This window comes from Squalius cephalus, assembly GCF_949319135.1.
Source record: "Squalius cephalus genome assembly, chromosome: 8".
NCBI lineage: Eukaryota > Metazoa > Chordata > Actinopteri > Cypriniformes > Leuciscidae > Squalius > Squalius cephalus.
The window spans coordinates 25004772-25015572 of NC_137129.1; the positions used below are offsets into that span (position 1 = coordinate 25004772).

General features: G+C 35.4%; 2 protein-coding genes across 4 annotated transcripts; both read left to right on the forward strand.

The window, feature by feature from the left end:
- The first annotated feature begins 2233 nt into the window (after positions 1 to 2233).
- qrfp (pyroglutamylated RFamide peptide) lies at positions 2234 to 2961 on the forward strand. Its single transcript, XM_079880049.1, has 2 exons — positions 2234 to 2247; positions 2359 to 2961. The coding sequence occupies exon 2, from the start codon at positions 2359 to 2361 to the stop codon at positions 2863 to 2865; it is 507 nt and encodes a 168-aa protein (XP_079736175.1). The 5' UTR covers positions 2234 to 2247; the 3' UTR covers positions 2866 to 2961.
- A 1142-nt stretch (positions 2962 to 4103) lies between these two features.
- LOC307163199 (H-2 class I histocompatibility antigen, Q10 alpha chain-like) lies at positions 4104 to 10484 on the forward strand. Of its 3 annotated transcripts, none has more exons than XM_079879173.1 (10): positions 4104 to 4423; positions 5771 to 6043; positions 6143 to 6430; positions 6521 to 6805; positions 7456 to 7578; positions 8003 to 8062; positions 8139 to 8213; positions 8416 to 8466; positions 8723 to 8790; positions 9324 to 10484. In XM_079879173.1, the coding sequence occupies exons 1-10, from the start codon at positions 4360 to 4362 to the stop codon at positions 9369 to 9371; spliced, it is 1335 nt and encodes a 444-aa protein (XP_079735299.1). In that variant the 5' UTR covers positions 4104 to 4359; the 3' UTR covers positions 9372 to 10484. The 3 variants fall into 3 exon arrangements, with proteins under 3 accessions (XP_079735299.1, XP_079735300.1, XP_079735301.1); XM_079879174.1 differs by having other exon boundaries at positions 8148 to 8213; XM_079879175.1 differs by lacking the exon at positions 8139 to 8213.
- Positions 10485 to 10801: the final 317 nt, after the last annotated feature.

Consider the following 10801-nt stretch of genomic DNA (forward strand, 5'->3'; position numbering starts at 1 on the left):
TACCTACAGGGATGGGCATTTCAGATACATGTATGTAAAATACGTATTTTAAATACAAAATACTATTTTGTATTTTGTATTTTAAAGCCTTTGGAAAAAATCTAATGTAATTTGTATTTAAATACATTTAAGATGAGTATTTTTGTATTTTCAAAATACATAAAATACTTTTTGCCAGTCAACCTCTTTATCAGGGTACTGATTTTGTGCATCAACTAGTTCAGACAATTTTTTTATAATTTTTTTTATAAGGTGAGAATGTCATGATCAATTCTACTTGTTGATTAAAGTTAAAATAGTGCATTATTCACTTCAGTTAACATGAAAGAATAAAAGAGCACAGACAAGTGGGAAAATAGCAATCAGTCTTGACCGGTTGTTGATTTTTATCAACTAGCTTGTCAAATGTGTTTAAAGCATTACTGCATGTTAGGGCTGGGTGATATGACACAACATATCATAGCGATGATATAAAGTTTGAATTGATGGAGCTTTTTCTAAATCGTTTACATAGATGGGCCCTTTTTGTAAGTTAAGCAAATTTATCCGTGCACCTTTTAGTGGGCAGGAATTATTGGAACGTTGGAGTACACCACAAAAATCTCCAGCTTTTAGTTTTATTGTACATAAAAAATAATAATCAAAAAGGGGTAAATAGTGTCAAATGAATCTCAATTAATTCTAATTTAAAATTTTAGATACACTTTCTAATTTTAATAAACTTATAGAAACAAATAAACTATACATAAAATAAACATAAAAGTACTTAAAAAGCATTGGACTACCTGCAAAAAAAGAAAAAGAAAAAAGAAAAAAACCTCAAAAGAGTTTGAAATTCAGTTTATGCTGTGGAATCAAAACTGATATTGAGAATTGTGAAACCATGATATTGTTACTCTGAAGTAAAATTGAGATTTTGGTCATATCGCCCATCCATATTCTTTGCTAGATAGCAGAAAAGGTTCCCACAGTTTTACATACAGTATGAATTTTTTAATAGTGTTCACCACAAGTAATAGACTACATTGTAACCAGAAATAAATATATAAATGCCTGCTATTTTGCATAAGAATATTTGTAATTGCCAGAAAGAAAGAAAGAAAGAAAGAGAGGCCAGAGATGTGGTTAGGAATGAAAAGTAGGCCTATGTAGTTTCTTCATTCACTGTGACCTATACCTGCACTGGATGGCCAATTTCACATGTATTTTGTGTATTTTCAAAATACAGAATACTGTATTTGCATTTAAATACATTTTTTCACACAGTATTTTGTATTTGTATTTTAAATACATTTCCATGTATTTATGCCCATTTCTGGCTACCTACCTGCATGAAAACAAAGATGAAAATCAACAACATAAAATTCCCTGAGCATTTTTCCTCTCTAGCCAAAAACAGGAGAAACAAAGAATACACAATAAAAAAAGGCACTGTCTCCCTGCAGCTAACACCATAAGCAATAGAGACAATAAACGTGAGCAGTTCCTTTTAATTACCCACAAGTAAAGCTCTAAGGCAGAGCAAATGAAGTTAATTCTAGGAGAATACAATACTCTTTAGTTAAAAGGACAAACAGGTAAGCAACACTAATGAACAGTTGTTAGCACAGAACAGAACAAGTATAGGACCCACTCCTAACTCAGAGTTATCAGCAAGGGCTCTCACTTTAGCAAGCACACAGACAGACAGTTTTCAGTCTAAAGCTGGGGAGAAGTGTTCCTCAGTATAGCATTTTCTGAGTGCTCCTTTTATTCTCCTCTGCTCCGTCTCAGGCATGCTCATAACAAGTTGCAGCAGGTGGTAGTTAACCTGAGTGAGAGAGTGATGGAGAGAAATGGAGGAGAGCACAACACAGGGCACACAAGCATTTCCCCACAACAAATATTATACTCAGAACACCCTGAGACATAACAACACTAACCATAAGGAGATAATGGCGAAATTCTTCCTGGTATTTCTCAGACCTCTTGGTGAGGTACAAACTTGAGGCTTTGTGTGTTAGATTGCATATATGACCATTTTCAGTAATTGTCCACTTCATCTCTCCCAGTTAAGCTGACTGTGTATCCTAGTTAAAGGAATTTTGATGACATTGTGGAGATGGTCTTGTGCGTCACATGGATGTTTTAACCAATTAACAAACAGCTGTCTAGTCATTGACAATGAACAAATCTAGTATGGGTAGGGTATTTAAAGAAGCTACAAGCAGATGGCTTGATGGATAGAGATTCAGAACACTCTGCAAGGTAAGTCCTACAATTGGTTTGATGTGAAAAATTAAGTCAGTTAAGGATGATATTTGTCTCTTTTTGGAAGGAATTCTCTTAACTCTTCTCCTTTATTTTGTTAAATTTCAGATGAAATCCCAGGTTTTCCATCTCTCCTCTACTCTTCAAACCACAGTTTTCTTTTTGCTGGTGCTCCTGGTTCAGCCTCCCAGAGGTCTAATGCTGCCCAACCATCCCATGGTTTATCTGCCTACACTGGACAACCCTGAGTGGGAAGCGGCAATGCTCCAGCTGCAGGCTTCGCTGGGAGGTCCAGATGGCAGGCCAGTGGCGACGCTCCAGCCCTGGGCTCTGATTCAAGAGCCAGAACCCAAGGAGCTTCTGGAGAGGGTGAAGGCAGAACTGGGATGGGGACCGAGGGACACGGTGAAGGACCAGAAGAGAGAGGAGCTGGGACGGAGACCCATGGGGACATTCCCAGACAATCATATAGTGCCTGTGCCTTATCCACAGGGGGGAGAGGTGGAAGAAGAGGGTGGAGAGAAGCGGAATGAGGCACTCACTTCTATTGCAGGAGGTTTGCAAGCCTTCAACAGACAGAAAGGAGGATTTGGCTTTCGATTTGGCAGAAAGTGAAGGGGAAAGAGTGTATATGTGTGTGTATGTCTGTGTGGATTTACATAACTATACTTTGGAAACAAATGTGTCCCTAAAAGTGGGATAAATCTGACAAAACCACCCTTCAGGAATGTCCTTGGAAAATTGGGATGGGGGGTGGGGGGTAGGGGGGGGGGGGTGGTGGTGGTGGTGGTGGGGTTGTCTGCTAATAAAAAAGTAGAAACACAGAAATTATGTTTATTTCATGGAGAAAAAAAAAACATGCAAATATATGACATTTATTAAAAATTGTTAACAAATATTCTGCAGTCCTAACCTATTTTTCCACAAAACATCTTTCTTACTTAAGGTTATAAGCTAGGTATATGTGTATGAGATCAGGGGAGTGTGGTTTTCACGCACAGCTCTTACTGGCCTACAACATTTACATGTATACTGTCTTTGACTCAAATTGGCAACTATCATTAAACATCTTCGACTTCCGGTTTCTCTGCAGTGAGCAAATCTCTATCAGTTTAAATTAAAAGCTACATTAAAAATAGACATGTCTACTGAGATTGCCTGTAATTATATTAATTATACTAGTAATTACACACCTACATTCCTGATGACTTAAAATAATTTTCCTGGTTTGAAAAACATCAATATACAGTAGACTATGAATCTTTCTGACAGTAGAAAATGCCAAATTATTTTTTGTGGCAATGAAATGTGAAAGAGAATGGCATAGAGATAACTAAACATATAGCGAGCAATAACTAAACTGCTATAGATCTCCTTTGTAGTTTGAAAAATGATTGTGTGTATTATAGACTAATTACCCAGAATGCATGGACACTGAAATTACAATACAAAGATGGGCTTGATGATAAAACATTTGATGAAGCAATACCCAGTCAAGGGGAATTAGCTATTGGTCTAATTGTTTTTTTTTTCTCTCCTGTTTTCACACTTTTTTAAATTCTTAAATACAGAATGACTGCATGAAACATATTGCTGTTTTATTACTTTTAGTTTAGCTTACTTTTAGCTTTGTGAATAAATCTAAAAGCATGGAAAAAGGTCAATGCCAAATCAATTAAAAGCTGTCCAGTTTAGTCCACCGACTGTTAGTCCCTTATAGATATAGGCCTAATGGTTTACATATAGCCTATAAGCCTATTATTATTGTAGGAAATCCAATAAATAAAGCTTATTTCGTTTAATCCTATTAAATTTAGCATATTTTGAGTTGCATACGTTATGAAATGATATTCACATAACAACAGGAACAAGGCCGTATACAAACGTCTTGACTCATAACATCACAAGACGAGCAGAAACTAGTGACTATCTCCGCTCCAAGTTTTAAGTGACGCTGCGCTGTCTGTTTTAGTATTGGTTAAAGATCTCTAAGGGGTGTGGATGGAGGCTTGGATTTATATATTAACCTGTCCGACTGGTGTCAGTTAAACTGGAGTCGTCAGGTGAGGAAGACACAGAAAAGGCAGCGAAGCTTTAACAGGCTTGAAAATGGCACTTTTCACCGTTTTGTGTTCGGCAGTTCTACTCTGTGCTGTTGTACCTGCCTGGAGCGGTGAGTCTGCTGTTATTTCGAATAAGATAAGATTATTTCGTTCTTAAAACTGAAAGTAAAACAAGCGTTGTCATTTATTGCAGTTTCTCAAAACATTCATTACTATATACTATCAGAATATAGGCTACTAAAATGCCCGAAACTTTAATATGCCCATATGTTCAAGTCTGTTTTGGTGTCTAGGCGTGTCGGTAAAATGGCGCAGGTAAACAAGTCTATTGAAATAGGCCTAGCCTACTTTCGGTTCAGGAGCTTCCTTGACATAACAGTTTGTACAGTTTGTAAAAACGGTTTACGAGTTAAATCATCTTGATCTTTTAACTAGCCCTACTATAATAAAGGTGAAATGTTTCTTTTTACCTGCGACTTTCGTATTTTCGTAAAATTAAAAATAAATTTCGTAATGAGTAGAATGACGTGTTGCACTATTTAAAACAAACCGTCTTTGATTCAACATCTGAAAGGGAAGAAAAATAGGAAACAATAGGAAACATATAAAAAATATTTTCTAGTTCATTATGATTTAGGCTACTTTTAAAAGAGAGGAATCCTTCACCAGTCACACTAAAAAATCTTTATGAAAAATGTTGAGAGATTTTTAATAGGCTAACAAAATATGAATTTATATTAGTTCTTGAAATACAAGATCACAGAGGAAGACTAGGTTACACTTTCCTTTAAGGTGTCCTTGTTACAATGCAAAAGTAGGCTACTGAGTACTATTCAACATGTTATAGGGTTAGGATTAGGGTTTGTTTAGTGTTAGTTGCATGTAATTGTTATTACTGTTATTATGTTATTAAGTTCGTAACATTAGCACTGTAAAATAAAGTGTTACCGAATTGTTCCCCATTAAGTCATGAAAATATTATTTCTGAATGTTCACTGAATACTTTGCGTTTTTAAGTTTTTAATGCTTTACGAATGTTAAGGGAACATTCCATTTTATTATCATTCTGCAAACATTATGGGAACGTTACTTTTGAATTTTCTATGAACATTTTGAAACTATAGGCTAACATTTAACAGATGAATGTGGAACTCAGTCAGCTGGGTGTTTTAGACACAATATTGGCAGTTACTGTGTCTATTTTTGCTCCATAAGCAAAAATAGTTCCAATAAAGCCACAGGCAAATCATCCATTGTTTATCTCAGAATGGTGTTTGTACATAAATGAAAATTGTCAGTTGTCGCCTCCTGCTGGCATAAACGATGTCATCATATATTTATAAAAATAATAGACCTTGTATGATCACAAATGTCCATGGCTGATTTTATTTATATCACCATATTCTGAGTGAATTTCTATTTTTTAAATAGTTTTTTTTTATTCCTTTGCATTGCAGACAAACACTCCCTGTACTACATTTACACAGCCTTGTCCAAACCTGTCGATCTGCCAGGCATCTATGAATTCACAGCTATGGGTCTTCTAGATGACAGACAGATTGACTATTACAATAGCAAGGAAAAGAGAAAGATTCCCACACAGCACTGGATGAAAGAGAAAATGCAGGAGGATTACTGGGAAAAAGGCACCCAATCAAGAAAGAGCAAAGAACAGTGGTTTAATGTGAATGTCAAAATTCTGATGGACCGTATGAGAGACAATAATTCAGGTGAGAAATATTGATACATATTTACCTGCATATACATATCATTTTCATGTTATATTGTTATTATCATCTGAAAAACATTTTGTTTTCTGTCCCTTTCAGATGTTCATGTTCTTCAGTGGAGACATGGGTGTGAAATTTATCAAGATGGAATTGAACAGAAGTTTTCCAAAGGCATTGATGAGTACAGTTATGATGGCGATAACTTCCTGTCTTTTGATGATGAGTCATCTCAGTGGGTTGCCCCAGTTGATGCAGCTCTTCCAACCAAGAGGAAATGGGATAATGTGCCCATCCTGAACCAGTACACCAAGGGCTACCTGGAGAAAGAGTGTGTGGACTGGCTCAACAAATTCAGAGAATATGGAGATGAGGAGCTCAAAAAGGGCTGTGAGTAAATGTAGAGTATTTGTATTTGTTGATTATCTGCAGCTGTCATAGAGATATAACTGATTGATAAACTGACTTCTGTGTCTGCAGCTCCTCCAAAGGTTGATGTGTTTGCGAAAAAGTCTACCAGTGACAAAACTAAGCTGAGACTCACCTGTATGGCCACTGGTTTCTACCCCAGAGATGTGATGTTGACCATAAGAAAATATCGCACATCCCTGCCTGAAATTGAGATTGAATCCACAGGAACCAGACCAAACAATGATGGAACCTTCCAGTTGAGGAAGAGTGTGGACATCAAGGAGGATGAAAAAGCAGAATATGACTGTTTTGTGTCCCACAAAACTCTCAAAGAACCAATTATTGTCAAATGGGGTAGGTAAAGTGAAAGTATTTAATCATTAGAGTAGGGCTCTTTCCTGGTGGAAATGCCTACTTGAAACAACTTGAAAGCATGATGTGTAAGTTTTTAGCGACCAATTAGCTTAGTGAAATTAGAGTTACATCTCAGTGTTTGTGAGCATCATGACACCTGCAGTGTTTACCGAGGGTTACACCCACAGAATGGATGGATCCCGTTTGTGTCAGAGACTCAGGGTCTATGAAAGAGAAATTATGCCACATAGAAACACTTACTAAGTGAAAACAAACACTTGTGATCCATAAATGTGTCTCTCATAGGATAAGTGTACAAATGTCTCATGAATAATTATCAGTACACCATAATGAGAGAAAATATCACAACCTATGACATTGACACTATGAAGATGTTAAACCTGAAAGTCAAAAATAGTGCCTAGATAAGGATTCTATTACAATTAAAATTACAGACGAAAATGTTAACATCCATTAATGTGTTACACAAAAACCTTTTAAAATCTCAGAAAAATGTAGTTTAGTGTTTTATGACACCTTAAAATAACTCTTATCAACAATGGAATTTAATTTTCTAAATGTAGTAGACATTTAGACTTTACATACAGTAGCTTTGTCCTTTTATTATTATTTTTGTTTATTTTCTGCAGATGGAAAATGCAAGGATTGCAATGAAGGCCCTGTCCTGGCTATTGGAATTGTGATTGGAGCTGTAGTTGCAGTAGCTTGTGTTGCAGCGCTCTGCTTTTACCTTTATAAGACTAAAAGACTTTGTGAGTATAACAACATATAGACAGATTCTCGGCACAATCTTTTAAATGCTTTTCTCTGATAAAGGCTCTTTAAATGTCAGAATTGACAGGACTTCAGAAAAAAAAATCTATTGTTTCACTTAGCTTGTGAGCAATTATTCCAAAATCTTGAAATAGTCCATCATTGAAATCTATTAAGTTGCAATCAACTAACCTCCCCTTAAAAACTATACTTGTTTTTTTTTTGTGCTGACCAGATTTCACTTGTTTATCTCTGCCTCTGACAGCAATGCATGTAGATTGTAACTGTTGTAGATTGAATAACCTTTATTTGCAATCCTCTCTAGTCTTCCCACAACAGAGTACTACAATGGATTAGTGCTTTTGTTCCATTGTTGTTGTTTTTTTATTATTCAGAAATTATTTAATCTGTCTTGCTCTTTAGTTTTCAAAAGCAAGGATGTCAAGGAATCCAGCAAAGATGAAGAGAATAATTTTCTGAAAGGTACCAGTAATCCCATTCTTAATTTGTAATCAGTCTTATGTATCAGGATATGATGAAACACACTTTGACATTTCAGTTTCTACAGAAGGAGAAAATAGTGCAAGTAATGCACCAGTAATGAAAAGTGATGCCATTAGATCTCAGGAGGAACGTAATAATTTAGATAATAATTATGTTTTAGATATTCCATTTACCAGGTTGATGTTAATTGTATGTACTTACAACTTGTTCATTAATTGTCTGCAGTTGCTAAAAAAATTGGAATCAAAGTGTACATTTCACAATGCAGTTCAAAATCTCAGATGTGACTTGTATTGCTGCCTAACTTGCATATATGTTTGTTACATGTCTAGGTGAGGAACACAGTAAAGATGGAAGTGAGAAAAGCTTTTCATCTGACTCTGGTAAATATGCCCCTTATTCAAATATATCTCATGCTTTTTTTTCCTGAAATCCAAAAATCACATCCACACATAGGAAGGGTGTGCAAAGCTTCATATATGCACACTTTTCACTGTCTTGCATACACGTTTCTTTTTCTCCTTTTTCTGCATTTTTATTTATTTATTTTTGTGGCCCAAATTTTTGTGCATCCCTATTTAATGCCATCTCATGCATAGCAATGGAGAAACACGCTGACATTTCTCTGTTCCTCAACAGGAAAAGGGAGTGCTGGTGCAAGTAAAGACAACAGTCCTACTAACTCTGTGGAGCAAGTGAACAATGTGGTAACTATTTAGTTGTAATTTTAGTGCTGTCAGAGGGAACATTTTGACATTTTTCTGTTCCTCCATGGGCTAGGGTAGACGGGTATCATTTACATTTACTCATAAGAGAGGCTTTACATTTCATGTGTTAGACTGTTGTGGTCAACAGAATAGAAGATTGGGACAATTTATGCTGTCTGCTTAGGGGAAGCTGATTCCACCATCCACCATTGGGATTGAGGAGAGAAATATGCCTAGCCTTGTTATGGGGCCTGGGGTTTGAACTAGCAGGGATGGGGAACCAGGGGGGAGGTGCAGAGAAGATGAGTTACATGTGAATATTAGAGAAGGCTGAACATCAGCCAAAGTCCAGACAGCAGAATATTTACACCTAGATGGACATGACCAAAAGCAGTGTAGCTAGCTCTGAGTAAAGTGTACCAAACCTGGTAATTCATTTTTAGATGTACTATTCACCTAATGTTAAATACTAATATTGAATAACTCATAATAATAAACTAAATAACACATATTTATGTCTGTATCTCTGTTAGGACTCCAGTGGCAAGAGCATGCCAGAAAAACAATCACTGCTACAATAGAAGAACCCTTGATACGAAGGCAGAGCATCATGGAAAATTTGTAATGGCAGATTTGTCATAGTCAGTCCTGACAAGCATTATATTTTGGGGGGTTGCTGGTGAATAGCTGAATTATATATTCTCTCATATAATTTGGATTTTTTTAAATACTTTGCTCAAGAGATTTCAAGAGATTGATATTTTTTAGACCAAGTTCTCAAGTACCTAAAGAAAAATACATTTATATGAAAAGAGCTAATTTTCCAGATGTATTATTATTGCTACTTCCAAAGGGCCAGGGTAAACATTTTTTTTGTTGATAATTTTAATACCAATGAAAATAATCCTCAGCATACCTGAAAAACAAATCCCCAAAACTATCCTGAATACTAATAGAAATTAGATATATTCTTTTAAACTCTTGAATGTCTTGTGAAATATTGATAATGTAGTGGTGTATTGTTAATGTAATGTAGTGTTTTACATTAATTGATTCATTTTGATTAATTGATTAATACACTGACTTCATTTATATAATTATACAATGTTGATTGCAATCATTTTTCACTTGATCAGTGGTACAGTATATGTCTGTCTGTTATTTATGTGGGATCAATTTATTCTTAAATTAGACTAAAGTATAAACATGGATTCAGTTATAGCACATTTACCTTTATTAGACTAAAATGTATGTACAGCTGTTTGTACATTCAGAATGGACTGTCTATAAATCTGGGGCCTCATTTATAAAATGTTACGTGGAAATTGTCCTATATTTTAAAACCCTTACAAGATAATTTTTCAAATGTGTGTACGTGTGATTCCGAACAAATTAACATACGCACAAAAAAAGCATGCGTTCGGCTCTCTTCCAGATGTGAAATGTATAAATCGCAAATGATCTTGAAATTGTGCGCAGCTGAAATGTTTCAGATCTCCGCCTTGTAAATGCACCCTAATTAATGTCATTAGCATATAAAATCGCACCAGTCCAAATCCTTTAATGACGAGTGGCAAGAAAAATTATTTTAGTGAGGCCAAAATCGTAGTCCTGTTGGTGGATTAGCCGAAATAATTAATAATTCCACACGTGTGGAATCAAAGTAGACATGCTAAATAATTTAACTTTAATGCTGGGTAATTACAGGGCTTTGGAAAAACATGTGTAGGCCTATGTTTTATTTTGAGCAAGTATCCTTTCATTTGATAAGTCTATTATTAAACCTACTACTTCTAATAATACTAATTATAATAATCTGGGATTAGCATAATTGGGGAAAAAAGTTATTTAAGTAATTTTTAAAGCAAGTATTTCAAGCTATTTTAAAATGTTTGCTGCATGGTTAAAGTACGCTATCATATCAGTCAAAATTGCGTTGAAAAAAAGAAAAATTAAACTGTAAAGGGTTTAGCCTACTTTTATTTGTGTATCTACGGAAGCCCTGAACTAC